This window comes from Equus quagga, chromosome 22, assembly GCF_021613505.1.
Source record: "Equus quagga isolate Etosha38 chromosome 22, UCLA_HA_Equagga_1.0, whole genome shotgun sequence".
Classification (NCBI taxonomy): Eukaryota; Metazoa; Chordata; class Mammalia; order Perissodactyla; family Equidae; genus Equus; species Equus quagga.
The window spans coordinates 25,484,100-25,505,837 of record NC_060288.1 but is presented as its reverse complement, the minus strand read 5'-3'; the positions used below and the strand labels follow the sequence as shown (position 1 = coordinate 25,505,837).

Genomic DNA, 21,738 nt, shown 5'->3' with positions numbered 1-21,738 from the left:
AATAAAAGCCAACTATTTGAGAAAAGGTTTTCTCAATATTTCTATGATTAAAAATAAATTCTTCCCAGGGAAATTAGGAAATTGCCGATAGCACAATTCCAGATCACCTGGACGTCAACTGATTCTTGTTTTACTAGTATTATCTTAATAATCTTATACTTTTCCTTTACCCACTCAGTTAGGAGTGATGGCTTCCTAATACGGGCATGGGGATAAGTAAGAATTGGCTTAAATATTGACAGTTTTCCAAATCATAAATATCTATATGGAAAAAGATGGGCTGGCTATGGAGAGGTGGATTCTTTCTTTGCATTCTCAATATTTTTAAAGTATAGTTGGGATACAGAAAAATATCAGTGTCAGAACCTAATTACTGCCTCCTCACTATTGACTCACATTATTTTTATGCGGACTGTGATGATATTTCTGATTAGGCTAGTGTAACTGATCTTTGCAAAATGTTCTCTGCATTACCTTGTTGGTGTTTTTCTTTCTCCCGCTCACATTGTGGGCCAAATATATGTGGAAAGTAAGACGTGATTTATGACAGCTCTTCGGTAAAGACAACATGGACTAAGTACTAAGTCACAGATTACAAGAGACCACCTTCGACCACTATAAACTGAACCTGATTCATTCTTTCTATTAGTAAACAGATTTTAGTTTATCCGATAAATGTAGATAACTATTCCTAACATTACATCCCTTGCCATTTAAAAAAAATTACTTAAGGGGCCAGCCCGGTGGCATAGTGGTTAAGTTCACACACTCCACTTTGGCGGCCTGGGATTCATGGGTTCAGATCTCAGGTGCAGACCTACACACCACTCATCAAGCCATGTTGTGGCAGCGTCCCACATACAAAATAGAGGGAGATTGGCACAGGTGTTAGCTCAGGGCTAATCTTCCACACCAAAAAAAGAAAAGAAAAAAGAATGGAAGGACCAAAAAAAATTACTTAAATTCATGGAGAGAGAACAAAACATGGAGCATACCACTAATGTCCTTTTTTCTGCACCAAAAATGGTTAAATTATTATTATAACAAGCCAACATTCTTTATCTGGGACAATCCTTCAGGGTAAGAAACAGTCACTACATATTGTCCCTGGCTATTCCAGGAAATAGAAATGAAGAAAAAAGAATCAGTGGATCAAACACAGACCATATCCAACTTACAGGTTATATTCTGATTCCACTTCAATTACAAGACAGGTGCTTGGGACTCTAAATTCATGGTCTGCTGGAACCAGTGCTTCATGCTCCCACCTCACGCATACCCCAGGCTGTGGGAGCCTGGATGCCCCTGCTCCAGAGCCCCTGGATCAGGAGTTCCGGCCAGCAGGAACTAGGGGAGGCTGGAGGGGCGTCACATCATTGAGAGGAGTGAGAAGAAAAATCAATAGAACACTAGAAGGAAGAACAAGATCAGGGTTGAAGTGACGGGCAGGAAAACAAGTTTCAAACTTGTTTCAGGTCACTCTCATAGGGTCTCTGTCTGTTGCCAGCGTCATTTCCAGCTCCTGCCTTTTTTTCGACTGAACTGAGGAGTCAGTAGCTGCCTGCATCCCCATCTGCTGCTGTCACTGCATACTTCTTCCCAGGGCCCCTGCTGCCTTGGACCACTGCAAACTGGAAGCTAGTTCACAGGCTTTATCTTACTCAACTGTTCCTACAGCAGGCACGGTATACATATTCACAGGTACACACGCACACACAGAGCCACACCAGTTCTCAGACACAGGGCCTACTTCATCAAAACACACAAAGATCCTGCTCATGTTTGTGCTCCTCATTCTGCACACCAAAGAAGACACAGTACTGAACTAGAATTCAAAAAGTATTGGTTCTAGGGGCCAGCCCAGTGGCATAGTGGTTAAGTTTGCACGCTCCACTTTGGCGGCCCACAGTTCATGGGTTTGGATCCCTGGTGCAGACCTACACTGCTCATCAAGCCATGCTGTGGCAGCATCCCACATACAAAATAGAGGAAGATTGGCACAGATGTTAGCTCAGGGCCAATCTTTGTCACCAATAAAATATATATATATATATATATATATATATACACACACACACACATATAGGTTCTAGATCAGGCTCCACTTTTTACTAATAATAAACCTTATGGGAAAATCATAATACCTCTAAACCTCATTTTCCTTATCTATATCATGATATCCATATTATGATATAAATAATATATCATCTAGAAAATAAATTATGCCATTATAACATAGACATTATATATATGTGTATATATAAATATATATATATATATATAGCTATATTACGGATAAATGAAATTTACCCTACCCTGCTTCTGTTTCACACAATTGTTACAGAATCAAATGAGAATGTGAAAGTACTTTGAAAATAAAAGGCATGATTATATATTTCCTAACCCTAACCCAGAGAATCTCAACCACAAACGCAAACGTTGGGCGTTTATACCCACACAACAGGTGGCTAGGAAAGAGCTATTTAGCACCCTGGGTAGGAGAATGTCAGCACAAAAGAGGGAAGAGGATGGGAAACACTTTGCCCAGAAACTGACCACATAACATGTTGCCTGCTCTTCTTTGAGACAAGCTGTCTAAGTGAATCCTTTTTTCTTTGTCACACTGCTTTTCTAGACATCAAAAGAAATTAGGAGGAAAAGAGGAGAAATCCAATCTGAAGTCTCTGGTCCTCTTCCTGATTCTAAATGAAGAAAATACCTCCCTTTGGGGAGGAGGAGACTAGTGCACTAATGCCTATGGGTGTTATTTTCTTTCTAAATAGCAGAAGCACAATGCCTCAGCAAGACATTTCTGAAAATATACTATTTCAAATGGCCTGTTCGGTCACAATGAAAGGAGATTTCCAGCTGATAGGTGTGATTGCTCTCCGAGAGACAATGCCGAGATCGCAAGGGAGGGTTTCTTACTTTCAAGATAAGATTGGATGTGCCAGTGCTGCTAATTTCATTCCTCTGTGGATTCTAAGAGAGAAATTCTAGGGAGAAAGTGATGATATGAAAATCCGGTTTAAGGACTGGACCTGGAGTCTGCCAAAATAGAAAAGAGAGGAGCAAGAAGGGAGGGAGACCCGAGGCCACGGCAGCAATCCGAATCAGCCCGGAAAGCCACCGGTTTCCGTCCCTCTCTTTTCTGAGACATGAGCACCTCCTCTCTTAGCTTTCATTATTTCCTAGCAGAAAGTTCTTTTCATTCTTAAGTTATTGACCTAAATTGAGCTATGTGCCAGACACTTAAATATTTATTCAATGAATGAAAGAAGGACAAAACCTTATAATACGGATTATTTCATTGCATGTAGATCTTCCTAAGAGAGAAGCTATATGAATAGCACATCCTTGCAAATCTTTGACTGTTAGAAAAAACCTAACCCCAGATAGAATAGGTTACATAGATATAATAGATAGAACACTAGATATAGTAGTTTCAAATTTTTTTTAAAAGCAAGGAGTAGAAAAGGAAAATTTATAGAAGAAACTAGCAACATGAAAAGCATTTTCTGTGAAACAATGCTTGAGAAAAGGGGCGAGTACAGTAGGAATAACAAGCAAATGAGATGGTGATAGAGATGAGGGAAAGTGGAGCAGAGGAAAGATGAGACGATTCCCTAGCTCGTGTGTTCCTAGCTACAATTTTTTTAAAGGTGTATGCATAATAGTTGCTTGTCCTCTTATAATATTTCGTAAATATTCCTAAATTTTCCCAATGTTGGACTTTGGAACCAGCCTTAAATCAGTTACAAAAAATTACAATGGCATTCTGCTAATAAAATTCATCTTCTGAACTTGCCCAGAATTCAGATGCTTAAAGGAAAAAAATGTAGTGAATTATTTTAAAACGAATTTCTCAAAATTTGAAAGCCAAGAGCGTGTTGAAAGGCATACATAAATGTGATGGCACATTTAAGTCTTATCATGCCAGGCACGTTTGTGTGATGTCCTGTTCTCACTTTAATCTGAGTGGCACAGCCTGGATGGGGTTGTACAGTGCAGTCAGCACTTGCTGCCGTGTGGAGAGACACAAAACACTTTGCAGCCCGTTGATGTTCTAACAGGGACACGAGGGAGTCGTGATACTGTCACCAAGTGTACTGGGTGATGAGCCAGCCCTTCCTCCCGTCCCTCTGTAACATTCCAGATACGTGAATATAATCCTACTGTGCTTTATGTCTTAGTTTTTCAAGTATTCCAGAACGAAAATAACTACCCCCCTCCCGATATCAAAGGGTTGTTGTGATTAATGACAGTCATGCTGGGCATGATCTTTGAAAATGGGGATTTTCCATGCTTACTTAAAAGAAATGCTGTATATCACAAAGGAATTCATGGTGATCTCTTATCCAGACACAACATTTGGAGTCATTTTTCTATGGCTGGAGGTATAGTCATGATCCGATAGAAGGTTTTTCATCTTAGATGAACTATTCAACTTAACTTGATATTTTTTATATTAAAAATATTTATTAAAAGGCCACTGGGGCATGGAACAATGCTGGGGCTTTATGATTGTCAAAAAAAAAAAAAAAAAGGTTGCAAAGTTGCCATGATTTCATAGAGGTATAGTTAAGTGAGACTAGAATGGAAATGTCCCTGGACTTCTGCGCTTTGTTCATGACACCCAAAGGAGAAAGTCTGGGCATGTTGAGGAGGGATAGAAAAAACAAAAGATCTGTCAGTATTTTTTGGAATTTTACATATTGAATAACAGTGGCTGGTGTCTGGAAACTGAAAGAATGGTTAAAACCTTGGCTTATGTTAAGAATGTGGGGAAAACCACAGCCACAATCTAATTCTTTCCTCATTACTTCAGTTTGAGGACATAAGAAAAGCATTGCATACAATATTGGTCTGGATAAAAAGAAAAATGTACACTTCTATCCAGATGTTTGGTCTCACAGTGCTTGTAGATGTTTCCATATGGTGACATGTTTGGTATGGCGGCTGACACAGTGGCAACAGTAATGACACCCTTTGATTTTCACCTGGATGCTTTGGTGTTGTGTAGCCATACTCACAAACCAAGGAACAAGTCAGAAGCCCAGTACAGGGTGCAGGCAGGGGTTCCGGACCTGTCTCTTTGCCCTTCAGGAACCAAACAATCATACCAGACCTGCAGCCCAGATTTCTTATGCTCTAACCAGAGGAAATATTGCCAAGATAAGGGGGGTTAAGGAGGCAGTAAGGAAGTGAGATACAAATGGTGATGAATGCAAACAGATCAGGCAATGCTGTGGGTTCATAGTCCATGGAAACCACACAGTCGGTCTTGCGTGGCTATTCGCAGCTTGGAATAACTTACGGAAGGAAAAAAGAGGGCAAACCTAAACAGTCAGGTTTTTTTTTTTTCTTTTAAATCACAATCTAAGAAACACAAGAGCCCTAGGAAACCACTGAAACTGTGCAAAACCTCTTCTCAAGGCGTCAAAGATTTTGTGCAAATACAGGCTGAAGAGCTGGATTCTGCCACCTCAGGACTGAGTCAATTTGATATCAGATGAAACCTTTATACAGACTTTCAAATACATATTTGTAACGTTAGCTAGGAGCTTTGTTCCAAGGTACGCAAAGCATTCTGCAAACCTAAACTCATAAAGTTACACAAAATTCACATAAGGCAGGGAGCAGCTAATACGCAGACATTGCCACACAGGAAAACAGACGCCCAGAGACCCTTCAGCTGGCTGGTCAGAATCATGTCCCATTACTGAAAGACACAGCTAGGGGCTCTAGCCAACCTCTTTATTTACACATGGACAAAACAGATTCAGAGAAAGCCCAAAGTCGGGCTGCCTCTAGGCCCTCCCGGCTATGAGAGCAGCATCTTGATTCCTGCGTTCCTCCTCCCAGCATGCATGAGCATACATGCATACACACACACACACATCAATACATACCAATACCTGCTATGGTACAGTGGGGTTTTTCTTCCCCTACATCAGCTGGATCTGAAATGACAGAACTGAAAAATCAAGATCTCCTAACTTCCATCCGGGTCTGTGCCTTCTCATTTTCTATGCATCATCTCTGGGGGTGCTTTTTCCCTGCAAATCACTTTGCCTGTAAGGCTTGAACTTCTTTTTAGCGTCTATCTTTCCCTTTCCATGGACTTCACAATACTCCCCTTGAACAGCTAATTGGAAAAGTTGAAGCTTAAGGAGTATTTGTTCCCGGGACTTGTTTGATGTCAATGACACAATGCACACACTAGTTTTATCCTAGATTTTCCATAAATATACATGTATATTATACATACACATTTATTTACACATACATAGGTGTGTGTATGGTGTGTGTGTGTATAATTCATCAGCTGGGGCTGTCCATTTTGAAGGTTCTTTAGAGCTCAGACATGATCATGTAAAATTAAGAGTTTCCCATTTAATTTTTAACAATCCAGATAGTTCAGGAGCATTTTGATATGTACAAGCCGCCACTGCCACAAAGGTGCTGTGGGAGACCAAAGAATCGAATGGCCCTGGGCTCACTGTTGGGCGGTCCCAGTCTGCAAACACTGTAGACCGTTTGTAAAGTAGAATTTAACCAAGGCCACATTTCCATTGCAGTAATGAAGGCTGGTTTGTGTACGCCTTGGCTCACAGATAGTAACAGCCAAATGTAGTCCCAGATTCAGGACATGGCACAGAGCCACACAGAGGCCCGATGACAAACAACATGGTGCTAGATTTGTAAATTAAGCACAGTGGTCAGACCATGTAGATGCCGGAGTAGAGGATCTGAAGTTCCTGCCAGTTAACCAGATGTTATCAAAGAAAAAGGCATGCTAAAAAAGTGTGACATTTCAGCACTTGGCCAAAAGCAATGATCGTGTTTGTAACCTCCTGCTATTTAAACTCATTAATAATTTACAGTAATGTGGGTTCCAGCCCCTACTTAACTGCTCTTCAAAGGGCTAGAGTCACACTTACCACTGTTTTATTTAATGTAGCCATGATTAATCCACAAAGCAATTATTTTCCAATGTCTTATGGGGGGAGGAGCTTTGAGTAATTTACAGAGATGTCATGTTTACCACCTCCATATCTTCTGAACAAACTTTAAAGCAAATACATTTTGGTATTTTTCTTATCAGTTGCTTAAGTTTACAAAATTTAATTGAAAAGGTTTTGAACAAATGCCAGGCTGTCTTTCTGCTTAATGAAACCTTTTAAAAGAGCAGTTAATCTACTGCCTTGCACTTGTACCCAAGAAGTTGCTAAATTAATTTACTGACAAAGAGAATCAATCATCCTAAATGGTGTTTAAACAATAGTGGGGACGCTGAAGAGTAATAAGGGACTGGTCCTGGATTCACATGATTTATTTTATCATCTTGTTTGTGTTGTAACAGGTTAATGGCAGAAACCTCCTTTCCGTTGACTTTGATCGAACCACAAAGACAGAAAAGATCTATGATGACCACCGTAAATTTCTACTGAGGATCGCCTACGACATGTCAGGGCACCCAACTCTCTGGCTGCCAAGCAGCAAGCTGATGGCCGTCAATGTCACGTACTCATCCACAGGTCAAATTGCCAGCATCCAGCGAGGAACTACAAGCGAGAAAGTTGATTATGACAGCCAGGGGCGGATCGTCTCTCGGGTCTTTGCTGATGGTAAAACATGGAGCTACACATACTTGGAAAAGGTATGCCTGCACACAGAGGGGAAAAACAGGGAAGCAATGAGTGGTATTTTTCAGCAGTTACCCAGAGCACTACAGGGGAAAACACGGTGGCATGTGACTGAGATCCAACTCTTATTCTAAGTATCAATATGTCAGTCACATTGGTACAGCAGTGATGAATTTCTGCGTTAGCAAAGTAGTTTCTCCTTAGTTAAGTTCTACTGTCTGAGCCCCTTTTAAGTGATTTATGTGGCAAACAAACAAGCAATAACACTGTCCACCTGCCAAGCTTACACATCGACAACATTCACAAATTAGTCCTGGAGCATGTACGCCATTTGTAAATAATCTCCGTGCTAGCTCTTTCATTTAAGAAAGAGCCTTCCGTTTGCACAGTGAAAGCTGTCAGTTTTGTGTTGTTGCTGGCAGAGCTTCAACATAACCATAAAAAGCATATAGATCCTATTTATGCATTATCAACCAAAAAAAGGCTATTTTTTAGAAAGCCACATTTCAGGTACTCTGTGGCATCTCCCCTTTCTTCTGCATATTAAAGGTAAGCATCCCGGCTTAGGCTTTCCCCTTTCTGAAGAACTGTGCACAGTACGACAAGACTCAAAAGTTACACATGTGCAAACTGCTAATTTCTACGATGAGAGGTTTGGAGTAGTGACTGGGGCCAAGAGGTTTCAAAGTGAAAGCAAAGGAAAAGGACTGTCCCCTATAATTCTTTTCTTAAGAAATATAACCCACCAAAGAGCATATTCATGGAATGCTTCATTTGCCTTTGAGAGAAACGTTAGCGCTAGAAAATGATTCGGTTTTGAGTTCTGATACCTCTCAAACCTCAGGGCATCCACCACCAGTCACACAGCAGCCTGACTTATAAACTCACCGCTGAACAGTTCCTGCCTCTACCCTTAGTCACGTTACACAGGATGACTTCTGTCATTCAAGAACTCACGTCCCCATCACTCTCATGCTCGCCTCACACAATCTTGTTCTTCATCAGAGGTGCTCTACACAGCTCCTCAGTCTCAACCTAACCCTGTGCACCTGAGCCATCCCGTCTAATTCTAGTTGGCCTATACATCGACCATGCTTTCTGAGAACCAGTTTCAGGTTCGAAGTTTACGGTAGGATGCCACCTATCTTAAGGCAGCCTTCCAACTCTGGAACGCTTCCAGCTAGGACCCCACTTGTCAGTCTCTCCTCTCGCAAACCCACTTATCTGCTCTCCTTAGAAGAGACTCACCCCTGAAACTACGGACTATGCCTGTTGATGACAGTTTCCCTCTACACTAACCATCCCACTGTACAGTTAGTCATCTAAGTGGTTGTTTGTTGAGAGACCAGAAGCCCCCTACACACCTTCCTGGGAACAAATCCTGACACCTGCAAAATATTTCACCCTCCAACCTAACAAGCCCCAAGACAAGTTCTCCCTGAAGAAACTGGGAGTGGATCACTGCTTCATTCTGGAACACTCTTCCCAATTTAAATTAGGTACATCACAGAGAAGAGGAACAAAAATATAAATACCCAGACCCCCAAAACTGATAGCGGTGATCATAATGTGACTGAAAGATGTTTAAAGGGAGCCAGAGAACATGTCATTGATAGGAGCCACCGTCACGAAATGACACCAGCAGGAACTGAGATCACTTTCACGTATCAGTGGGGATCGGAAAAGCCAACAAGTACTTTCTCAGCATCTCTCGCAGATCCCTAGAAGCCACCCACACTATTTCCATGTCCTTGCCAGGAGAGGCTCACTAAGCCAAAACGCATTCATAGGAAAACAAGAAATATTTTACTAATTACCTTCAGATATGATTTTAAATAATTGCGAGACTAGGTCCTACTTCCTATGAATTCAGCAGTCCAAGCCTTCCTTAGAAGAACGCAAACTATTAGGAACAGCTGTCAAGAAATTTACTACACAGCCTGCATACAAATTGCCCCTAGATATGCCCTCAGAGGAGATTCTACAGAAGCCTTAGTCATGCAAACTGCTTTTGAAGATGGTAGACAACAGGGAGACAAAGGATGAGCCTTGGACAAGGCATTACGTATTTCTATGTCAAAAGCAAAGAAGTCGTCTTTGGAAGGCTCCTAACCTGACCATCCTCCCAGTTCTGCCATCATCCCATTTGGTCTAACAGGCTTTAGAGGAAGCTTCCTCAGAAAATCTGCCCGTGCTCTGTATTACTATTAGCTTTACGTAGCCAGCCTCAGGGTTGATCCTCTCTTGGGTCGCCCTGATAAATTAATGTCTTTGTCTGTCTGCAATTACCTGCAAAATAAGCAGAGCTTATTTTTACTTATATATTTATTCACTTCATAATTTAGCACCAATGCGGTAGGTAGCCCAGAAACCATTCTTACAGCACCTGAGGTACAAATCAGATTTAACCAAAGGAAATTTCAAAATATAGATTTTATTGTTATTTCTGATGCCATGTAAGAATTTGCAAAAAAAAAAAAAAGAAAAGAAAAGAAAAGCATACCTGGGTCCATATTGCTATGCAGGGCATTTACAGCTCTCACTCACCGAGTGGTTAACTCGGCAGTGTTTGTTGATGTTGATGCTGGATGTACACATTATCCATTTTTGGCTAATTTTATGCCTCTTCTTCATAAAATAATATTTTTGAATGCTTTGCTCCTCCCTTAAATACACTGGAAATTAAAACATGAGTTGAGTGGCTCTTCAGTCAAATGAGGGGGAAAAGCCACCTTACTAAACATTGCTAATTATGGATGGGATTGAATTTCCCATATGCTGTTTTCTCCATGAAATATGGTCTTTAAAGCAGCTTTGCCCATTCTTGTATTATGACTGATGCGAATCCATTGACAAGCTGCTACTTGTCTGTGAATGCCTGCAAAGAGAACGGTACAGTCCTGACAAGGAGCACATTATGAATCTTGAGCCACTAATTGCAGAACCCCTCACAATTAAGCATCCAAGCAAATTAGGCAGGGAATCGTTAACAACATGTAAGGTCAAGGATAACTCAATTAAAATGAACATCATTTTCCCAAGCGAAATGTTTCTGTGTATTTGTGGTCACCAGATCTGCCTTTGCTTCCCCCGTTCACAAATACTGGAGAACAATACGTTTTCTCTTTGCAGTCCATGGTTCTTCTGCTTCATAGCCAGCGGCAATACATCTTTGAATACGATATGTGGGACCGGCTGTCCGCCATCACCATGCCCAGCGTGGCTCGCCACACCATGCAGACCATCCGATCCATTGGCTACTACCGAAACATATACAACCCCCCAGAAAGCAATGCCTCTGTCATCACAGACTACAATGAGGAAGGGCTGCTTCTGCAAACGGCCTTCTTAGGTACAAGTCGGAGGGTCTTATTCAAGTACAGAAGGCAGACCAGGCTCTCAGAAATTTTATATGACAGCACAAGAGTCAGTTTTACCTATGATGAAACAGCGGGCGTCCTAAAAACAGTAAACCTCCAGAGTGATGGTTTTATTTGCACCATTAGATACAGGCAAATTGGCCCCTTGATTGACAGACAGATTTTCCGCTTTAGCGAAGATGGGATGGTAAATGCGAGATTTGACTACAGCTATGACAACAGCTTTCGAGTGACCAGCATGCAGGGCGTCATCAATGAAACTCCACTGCCCATTGATCTCTATCAGTTCGATGACATTTCTGGCAAAGTCGAGCAGTTTGGAAAATTTGGAGTTATATATTATGATATTAACCAGATCATTTCCACAGCCGTAATGACTTACACGAAGCACTTTGATGCTCATGGCCGCATCAAGGAAATTCAATATGAGATATTCAGGTCACTCATGTACTGGATTACAATTCAATATGATAACATGGGTCGGGTAACCAAGAGAGAGATTAAAATAGGGCCCTTTGCCAACACTACCAAATATGCTTATGAATACGATGTTGATGGACAGCTCCAAACAGTTTATCTAAATGAAAAGATCATGTGGCGTTACAACTATGATCTGAATGGAAACCTCCATTTACTGAACCCAAGTAATAGTGCACGTTTGACACCTCTTCGCTATGACCTGCGAGACAGAATCACTCGACTAGGTGATGTTCAGTATCGGTTGGATGAAGATGGTTTCCTGCGTCAAAGAGGCACAGAGATCTTCGAGTATAGCTCCAAGGGGCTTCTAACTCGAGTTTACAGTAAAGGCAGCGGCTGGACAGTGATCTACCGTTATGATGGCCTGGGAAGGAGAGTTTCTAGTAAAACCAGTCTGGGACAACACCTGCAGTTTTTTTATGCTGACCTAACTTATCCCACTAGGATTACTCATGTTTACAACCATTCAAGTTCAGAAATTACCTCCCTCTATTATGATCTCCAAGGACACCTTTTTGCCATGGAAATCAGCAGTGGGGATGAATTCTACATTGCCTCAGATAACACAGGGACACCACTGGCTGTTTTCAGTAGCAATGGGCTTATGCTAAAGCAGATTCAGTACACGGCGTATGGTGAAATCTATTTTGACTCCAATATTGACTTTCAGCTGGTAATTGGATTTCACGGTGGTTTGTATGACCCACTCACAAAATTAATCCACTTTGGAGAAAGAGATTATGACATTTTGGCAGGACGATGGACAACGCCTGACATAGAAATCTGGAAAAGAATTGGGAAGGACCCAGCTCCTTTTAACCTGTATATGTTTAGGAATAACAACCCTGCAAGCAAAATCCATGATGTGAAAGACTACATCTCAGGTAAGCATGATTTTTTTTTTTGCCTTCCCAAGTCCTGAATTACTTTATTCATTACATTAATACACAAAAGAACTGGAGTGGCTTTCTTCACCTTTACACTTTACTCACACAAAATCAAATGCCTAACCTTTTAAATGCATTTATTTCTCTACGGAACCATAGAGAAACCACAAAGGGAAACTGAGACATAGTTTGTTAGTTCCTACTCTGCCTGCCAGTGCCCAAGGCCACAATTTCTGAAATGATACAGAATCCAGACACTTAAGGAAGGGAAGTGACACAGGGGTGACAGAAAACATAATGAGCCTGGAGTCCCTAAGTTGGAGTTCTAATCCCAACTCCTTTCCTACAAGTTGCATGGCTTTATAGACAAGGCACAGAGTTTTTTTGAGTCTGTTTCTTAACTATAAAATGGGGATAACAATGCCTACCTTGTGGTATAAAATACAATAATATACGCAACTCTACTTTAAATAGTAACAACTTTACAAATGTGTGATGTTCTTTCTCTCTTTTATACATGTGTAAAGTTCTAATGGGGGAATCAACGTGAAACACAACACAGCGTGACCCACCCCCCTCCCCCCATCTCATCCCTGGGAGGTGTTTGTTTAACTCTGTCTTCATGACTCTCACCTCAAGACAATACTGGAACAATTTCTCCCATCAGTTGCACAGCGACACTACTAAGAGACTCACTAATTTTTCTGCCAATATGGGGTAATTTTCAGGATAGAGATTTAACATCTTTCCAAGTTTACTGCATGATCCAATCTAAAACATTGGATCCCATTTCTGCCACCACAGAACCATCAGGATGTGAGACAGACAAGGTCCTTGCAAGCACTACCCTAGTTCCCTTTAGTGAGCTGACTTCTTCCCTCATCCTCTACCCCAAGGATTCTGAATCTTCCTGTTTCCACCTTCCATTCCTGAATTACACGACTACATTAACCTCTCCGCCACATTTATGTTTCCTGGAGGAACGTTCTTTCCTGTTTCCTCTTTTTGATTTTGGTTTGGTTTGGGTTTGTTTTGTTTTGGCTTGCATTAGACATTCCATCAAGCTGTCTCTTTTCGTGCTTGATATTTGAGCCATACCGAGATGTCTATTTTCTCAGTTCTTGCTACCGCTCTCAAAATGCTGCCCCCTGTTCATTTCACATCTGCCTCCTGCTTTTCCAGACTGCCTGAAGCTTTTCTTATCTCTCTTCCATGTGAACCAGCTGTAAGTCCCTTCTTTCGGCATCCTGATTCAGCAACACCCTTATGGTATTCTCCTTCAGGGTTTTCCAGCACACATCTGCATTCCAGTCCCATTATTTAGGCCATGCTTTGCAATACTTAAGACCCTCTGATTTTGACTGTTACACAGACATTGTTCATAGGGGGACAACCTTTGACCCCAATACTCTTCCATTCAGGAGAAATAATTTTCTCCAAAACATTTTTTGGAGATTATTTCTGTAATCTTATACACACACACACACACACACACACACACAATGGATCATTTTCCCTCCTACATGATGAACTTGAGGTTTATCTCTCACCACTACCACCACCACCACCACCCATCCATTTTTTAGGAAGACTACCACTGGTTTTATAGCCCTATGATGTTTGGACAAAGGACCTGCCAGTCTGGTGATGAGGTGAGAGTTTGCGCCCTAGAGACGGAAATAGGAAACAAGTGGCTTTCCATCATTCTGACAAGCAGTGTACCACTGGTTATTTAAGAGGTGTTGACGGGGGCTGACGGAAAGGCTCCTGAATTCATCCTCTCCTAGCAACGTGGACTGCAGGGAATGCCATAGCAGCATTTTCTGAAAAACATCAAAAGAGAGATGGAATGGCATAAAATATATTAGGTGAAATGCAATTTCGAATTTTCCAGCAATGTGCTTAATATATAAAATCATCTACACCCAACCGTACTCATAAAGCTGCAAGCTTGCTGAGTAGTTCTGTAACATTATAACCTCCCGAATAGAATAAAAGCCTTATTCTGAGCTTAATGGCTTTTGGAGTCACATGGCAATATTTTAAAATACCATTTTAAAGGTTTCCAGGTTCTCTCCCCAAAAAGTTTGTCTCCACCTGTGCACAGTGAGCCTTTGAAGGCATAACTGATGGTAATCAGAACTTCTGTGCCCTTGGCCAGTTTTGCCAGCTTTCAGCATTCATCTTTGATTAAGAATCAACTGTTGATTTTAATACTCTCAATTTGGGGTTTTTATTAATAGAAAATGAGTTGTGGAACTCTGCATATCCTTGGGCAATCGCTTTTGAAAGCTAACAACACACAACTTCTATTTAAGACCAGCCTTTACTAACTACAAAACAAATTTCATTTGTTTTCAACCACTATGTCTCTTTCATGTTGCTTTGCATTATTACTGTGTCTCGCCCCTGTGACTAGCACAGGATGCAACTTAGCACGTATGACAGTTTATTGGTCTGTCTGAGTATCTGTTACTCTGCATTTTCTATAGCCTTTGCCATAGTTCTGCAGTTGAGGTTATTGTCTTCATGTCTAAAATGAGAGAGTAGGTTTTGAACTGTAGGATGAAGGCAAATGTGTGCTCTTTTTGAGGTTATTATTTGTGAGTTTGGGGTTTTCTTTAAGGTGAGAATTTAAATTTATGAAAGCACTGTATAACTCTAACATCTTTCATTTTCAACATTCTTCTCCTAGATGTTAACAGCTGGCTGGTGACATTTGGCTTCCATCTGCACAATGCTATTCCTGGATTCCCTGTTCCCAAATTTGATTTAACAGAGCCTTCTTATGAACTTGTGAAGAGTCAGCAGTGGGATGATATACCGGTAAGAAACAAAAAGCAAAACTATGAAAAGGCGATAAATGGCTTACTTGTGTCTTATTTGCCCGTATTTAATCCAACTACCTTTGTGAAAACTGTACCAAAGACAGTTTTTAATTTTTTTACTCGTTTAGGGAAGAAAAACAACCTTCCCTCTGCATTTCTACTCAGCAAACCAGGGGCCTGTTAAACAGACTTAAATCTGTCTTTAGTGATGCTAATAAAAACATGGAAAGACATTATCAAAAGGTAATAAAATGCAGAAGCTCATTTTTAAGTGCACGGTTTCTACAGAGAACCCCATGAAACACATTTATGGCCCTTGGGACCTGAAAGCAAAGACACAATAAACAGGAGGGCAGGGGATTCCTATTACAAATTAGCAGCCCACAAACAATGCCACAAAGTTCAACTTTTTGAAAATATTAGCGGTGTTTCATGGGAAAAGACTAAAACTAAAAATAAAATGTCCTCTGGTAAGGCTCCACCTACAATTAGGTGTTTATGGAGTCTTCCTGAAAATAACAGATCAGGAAGCCTATAACTATTCTGAGAAATAAAAGAATGGAAAATTGCAAAGGCAAAGCTGCCATTTCAGAAAATGGCACTTTTAATTCCCACCAGTCAGAGATCAGAAAGGAATGCACAACAAAACACCAGAATTTCTAGCTTAAAGCAAGAATAAAGATCAAGAAATTGGGTTACCCCATAATGATAAGAAGAGAGTGCAGAGTTTCTTAGAAAGATTAATTCCCCCCCACCTTGAGCAATTTCCTTTAATTTCCATGAATACAAAGAGAAAAGGCAAGCATGGCTAAAACACACACAGAGCGTACACAGTGCCAATACCTCTGTTTTCTGGTACACGTTTCATTCTTAACATAAAAGCAATTCCTTTTTTCAGATGTCACCTTTACATTTAAAAAGCAAAGCCCATCAAGTTTCCAGGGTCTGAGAGCCATTTTAACATTTCTAATTGCAACTATATCTACCATGATAAAGTACCATGAAGACATACTGGAGTTTCCTAAAGCATTTGAACAAGCATGTCCTAATTGTGTGTGACTTTCCAACATGCCTGAAAACAATTAAGTCTGACTATACAAATGGACTTGCCAGCTTTTTTCCTAGGCAGTCTTTTCAATATGGTTCAGGTTCTCCATCAAGAGACATGCACCATGAGGACAGCCTAGGGAATCGCTGGCAAAGACACTGAGGCTGCCCCAAGTGCAGAAAAACAAATGTTTCTTTCACTGCCGCAAAAGAAACAGATGTTTCCATTTGCGAAACACTGGCCAGACAAACATCTGGTACTATAAGAAATGGCTGAGTTAAGATGCCCCCAATTTAAAACATTTGCCAGTATAGATGGTCCACTGTCCCTAAGTCTCGGAAAAATAAATGTTTTCCTAAAGTAATAAATACTGATCTCCAGCTGTCGGGCTGTGCGTTCATCCTTGTACATTTCGGCCCTGCAGTTACACTGGCAAAATTCAGTTGAAAACTGTGTTTACCCGGAGAGGGTACAGAGTTTACCTAAATTAAACCGCACACATTTCAAAGCACATACCGTGGGACACGCTGATCCGGCCCCGAGCACCCCCAGCTTTCAAATCCTTCCCTGCGTTTGATGCTTCCTCCTGGGCCTCCCATGGAGAAAGCTGCTGGGATGGAGGCTCTGATAAGCTGGGCTCCCCAAACAGGGCAGGGCTGGGAAAAGGACAGGTAGAAATTGAAAGAGAAAAGCTAAACACGTGAATATTTGCCCACGTTAGAAACTAAAGAGCTCTTAACTAATCCATGATGGAGTTACCTCTTTTGACGTTTCAAAACACATTTGGATCAACTTGGGGGGAGGGGATCTTGAGTTCATTCCTCCCCCCCAGCGTCTTTTCTAAGCCTTTTCATCTCTAAAGAACCCCTTGAGGTTTTAATAAATGCCGTGGCGCTCTCCCCCCAACACCCCGTTTTTTGGTCAGGAGAGGGAGCGCTGCCAGGAAGCCTGGCTCCCCGGCAGCCAAGACCTACAGCTGTTCTCTAAACCGGCCCCCTGTTCTGTGTTCGCTTTTCAGCCCATTTTCGGCGTTCAGCAGCAAGTGGCGAGGCAGGCCAAGGCCTTCCTGTCCCTAGGGAAGATGGCAGAGGTGCAGGTGAGCCGGCGCAAGGGCGGCGGCGCGCAGTCGTGGCTGTGGTTCGCCACCGTCAAGTCGCTGATCGGCAAGGGCGTCATGCTGGCCGTCAGCCAGGGCCGCGTGCAGACCAACGTGCTCAACATCGCCAACGAGGACTGCATCAAGGTGGCGGCCGTCCTCAACAACGCCTTCTACCTGGAGAACCTGCACTTCACCATCGAGGGCAAGGACACGCACTACTTCATCAAGACCACCACGCCCGAGAGCGACTTGGGCACGCTCCGCCTGACCAGCGGCCGCAAGGCCCTGGAGAACGGCATCAACGTGACCGTGTCGCAGTCCACGACGGTGGTCAACGGGAGGACTCGCAGGTTCGCCGACGTGGAGATGCAGTTCGGCGCGCTGGCGCTGCACGTGCGCTACGGCATGACCCTGGACGAGGAGAAGGCGCGCATCCTGGAGCAGGCGCGGCAGCGCGCGCTCGCCCGGGCCTGGGCGCGCGAGCAGCAGCGCGTGCGCGACGGCGAGGAGGGCGCGCGCCTCTGGACGGAGGGCGAGAAGCGGCAGCTACTGAGCGCCGGCAAGGTGCAGGGCTACGACGGGTACTACGTACTCTCGGTGGAGCAGTACCCCGAGCTGGCCGACAGCGCCAACAACATCCAGTTCCTCCGACAAAGCGAGATCGGCAAGAGGTAACCCCCCGGGCCCCGCGGGCGGCCCCCTGCGCTGGAGCCAGCCCCAGCCGGGGCGCTGCGGAGCCGAACCCACCCACCTCTGCTCAGATCAGTGTTCTGTAGCACAATCCGAATGGGACTCTCCGGCACAGAAGAGCCTTCCAGGAGAATGAAACTGCTCTTAAAACAAAATCCACAAAAACAGAAAACTTTTTTCTGAATGACCTTAAAGGTGATCGGCTTTAAAGAATATGTTTACATATGCGTATCGCTGCACTCAGTGAGACTGGAAGTATTAAAAGGAAAAATAAATAAAGGAAAAAAAGGCCTACCCGTTTTCCTCTAGGCCGCGTGTCCCTTTGAGGCACTGTGTTTAACTAAGGTAAAAAGGCATACAGTGTTTCCAAAATTCCCGAATTGTCGACCTTTGCTTACAAGAAGTAGTCTGCATAGGATGTGAGCTATATCTCTGTTAATTTTAAAAGGTGGGGCAAAATTACTGTTTCTAGACAACCCAGCCACTCTCCTTGTGCTGCTTTGTTAAAGAACATTGGCACGAGTGACTTCTGCCACCGCGGGGATTTCCTAACGGACTTTACAGTGCTAACGTGGTTTGCCTTGGGGAAAAAACTGGCAAGTAGAATCCTTGTCACCAATAAGCAAAGGAAACCCTGGTTTTTTTTGTAAATTATGTGAGACAAGTTGTTTATGGATTTTTATATGAATTACAATTTACTGTACATCAAATATTAGTCTCAGAGGAGTTAATTTATGTAAAGTGTTTAAAAAGTTTATACTTAAAAATAAAATGATAAAAACATGTGAACCGTGTGATTTTTTTAAAAGGATTGCACCTTTTATCTGTTATAGCTGTACAGTATAAATTATTATATTGTAGAGATATAACGACTTATGCCTATAATGTCCAGAAGTGTTAATATTTTTGTATTAGGTTGAAAAAACGTGCAGCTTTCTATCACTAGATGGATAGGACGGTGCGGTCCTAGGTGGGTGGCTTGTCAGAGAACTGCTCTTTTCTCTTCCTTCTCATCAAGCTAGTGTCCTCAACCATTATTGACTAAGAGGCACAGTGGAAAACTAAGGCTGGTGGAATGTAACGGAAGATATGAACAACAACAACAACAAAAGGGCAGGAGGGGTTCTGTGGCCCTCTCGGCCCTCAAAGTCGATGGGGGGCTGATGTAATTAACCACAGGGTTTTTACTGTTACTGGTCCTTGAGGCTTTATTTCATGATGGAGGCGAGAGCCCACATCAGATGCCCGGGAAACACTTGTGAGAAGGAAACAATCTGATGAAGTCATGACCACAAACGTGTCTTAAAATCTAGGAAAGATAGCAGAAACCGAGCAGTGGCGAGAGAGCCAAATGGAGACGGTCAGGGTCGCTCTGCTGGTCTTGGGTTTGGACCCTCGGGTGACCAAAAGGGAGACAAAAGCTGCTGTAATGTGAGCCCACACGACCCAACCATCCCGGGAGCTGGTTCGAATGGCAGGCTCTGCTCTGTCTCGGGGAAGCGGGGTGGGTGGCAGATCCAGCTGGAAGTGACCTGACAGCCGTGCCTCCTGCACCCGTGCGCGCGGGCCGGAGCACAGCCGTCATCTGCGCTTCCGCGTCGGCTCAGCCGCTCTTGCAGATCTCTTTCGTGAGCACTAAATTCAGCCACAAAAATATTTTTAGAAAATATTTCTCAGTTCATTGAGCTATAGTACACACTGTTTTCCTCTCTGTATAATGGTGATAAAATATAGCAAGTGAACATGTCGTAAATATAAAGGTTCAAGTGATGTATTGAAAATAATTTTCTAACCGCTTTGTATGTATCACATACTCTAAATTGCACAGTAGGCGTGTTTATTAAACAGATTGGCTGGGAAAGTTTCAAAATAGCTACTGAATTTACAGTATCAGTGCTATTACTGTCTTTGTGTATTTGGTAGAACATACCGAAGTAATTAATCTTCTAATGAATGCTGATATTTTATTAGAATGAAAGCACAGATTAGCATTAATATTTTTTATCCTGGAATCCTTTGGCAAGTATTACGAAGCCCAAATTTAGAAAACTATGAGATTTCAAACCACATAAACATGGCTCTGTTTTACATTTTATTTTTTAACTGTTAACTTAGGTGTCCGCAGTTCTGTTCGATGGAACTTCTGCAGGACTGTGCTGAGCATGCTGTAAGTACTTTTGGTTGAAATAGGCTCTGAGTCTGAATTCTCAGAAATGTTTCTGATGTATTGACCATGAAAAGCTTGTACCACATCACAGAAGTGAAATCATAACCTTATCCCCTTCTCGACATGGACTGGCCCTTTATACTGGCACCGATAACTAACAAATTTGGAGTATCTCCTGGTGCTTATCTTAGATGAAGTCAAATCAACCCAATTAGTGTCTTGTTAGTAGGTATAATGAGCCTATTTCTTTCTAAAAAGACTTGTGATCTGGACATGCTTTTACAAGAAATAGTGACCTTGGGGAATATGTAAACGAGACCTTTTTCTAAGAGTTGGGGGAGGGGGGACAGTATCATGAAAAGAATTAGCTTACAAAAAAGAACTTGATATTCAAAGTATTTTAGGCAAAGCCAGTCAAAATGCTTTCATGATATTTTGAGATGTAAATTTTGTCTGATTTGTATTGTTCTTTTCATTTGCCTTCTTATCTTTATATGTGACCTGAATTTTCCATAACTTGATGACTATAGATTGCATCTAGGCATTCCAATAAAAGCCAACCCAATGTGTGTGTGTTTATATATTTTTTTAAATCTTGGGCTAGCCAGTATTGCTTTTGTGTTTTAGGGTGAAAGATGCAAATGGATAATTCACCTGCAACCCAGTTGGTAATATCTTTTATTTTATTTTATTGTTTTTTATTGTTGTGTCCTCTGGCCAGACTGCCAGCTCAGCACTGTGCCCTTCACGGGGACTCTCCCATGTCCTACTTTAGAAAGACATTAAATACGCCCCCACAAAGCCAAACATTATCTCTGTAAAGAAGAATAAAGAAAAAAAAACACTGCCCATTACTACTCAAGAGCAGACCTTGTTCCTGTGATCCTGGCAATAACTGCTTAATTAAAACACTTGATTAGAATAATCAGGTTGGGCCTGAAAGGCTTCCAGCCTCCTGGAGATGCCTAAATCTACATACAGACCGGCTGATTAGGAGATTCTTATGTCAGCAATTCCAGGCTAGCAGGCCTTAGATTTTAGTCTGAAAAGGCAAGCTTCAGCAACGTACTCTGTAGTGACAACCTCAGCTTGAGAACATGTTGATCCAACAAGACGCAGGTCACTCCACTTGGCAAACTGGTCTAATTTTTCTCTCCTCGAATCAGACTTTCGCCTGCTCAAACCGGGGAAATCCAGAAAAACACATGTGAATTCCTCCTTTTATTTACTCCACTGCTTTCCTTAAAAGTGATTCTGAACAAATGCAAAGAAAAACACCATAGGTAAGAATTGTATCTTAGGAAAGAATTTTCTGGGCGAGGGATGTACAGCTGCCACAGCCTGTGAGATTTGCGTTCTTCTGTTGACATTCGTCACACGTGACCTAATAGCATGTGGTTTCAAAGGCTGGACCTGAACGTGAGTACCACACCTGACTCTAAACACCTCAGAATCTGACAGCAGTCCCCCAAGCCCTTTAAAAGATGAGGAGAAAATTCCGCCTTTGATG

The 21,738-nt window shown here is 42.2% G+C and overlaps 1 protein-coding gene across 5 annotated transcripts in view; it reads left to right on the top strand.

Moving 5' to 3' along the window:
- The window catches only part of TENM3 (teneurin transmembrane protein 3), a 582,429-nt gene extending 561,632 nt beyond the window's left edge, over window positions 1–20,797 (top strand). For all 5 annotated transcript variants that reach the window (XM_046648641.1, XM_046648644.1, XM_046648643.1 and 2 more), the window contains 4 exons: window positions 7,367–7,663; window positions 10,782–12,393; window positions 15,092–15,222; window positions 17,291–20,797. In XM_046648641.1, the coding sequence (XP_046504597.1) occupies window positions 7,367–7,663; window positions 10,782–12,393; window positions 15,092–15,222; window positions 17,291–18,046 (2,796 nt within the window). In that variant the 3' untranslated portion in view covers window positions 18,047–20,797. The remainder of the gene's footprint in view (window positions 1–7,366; window positions 7,664–10,781; window positions 12,394–15,091; window positions 15,223–17,290) is intronic.
- Window positions 20,798–21,738: the final 941 nt, after the last annotated feature.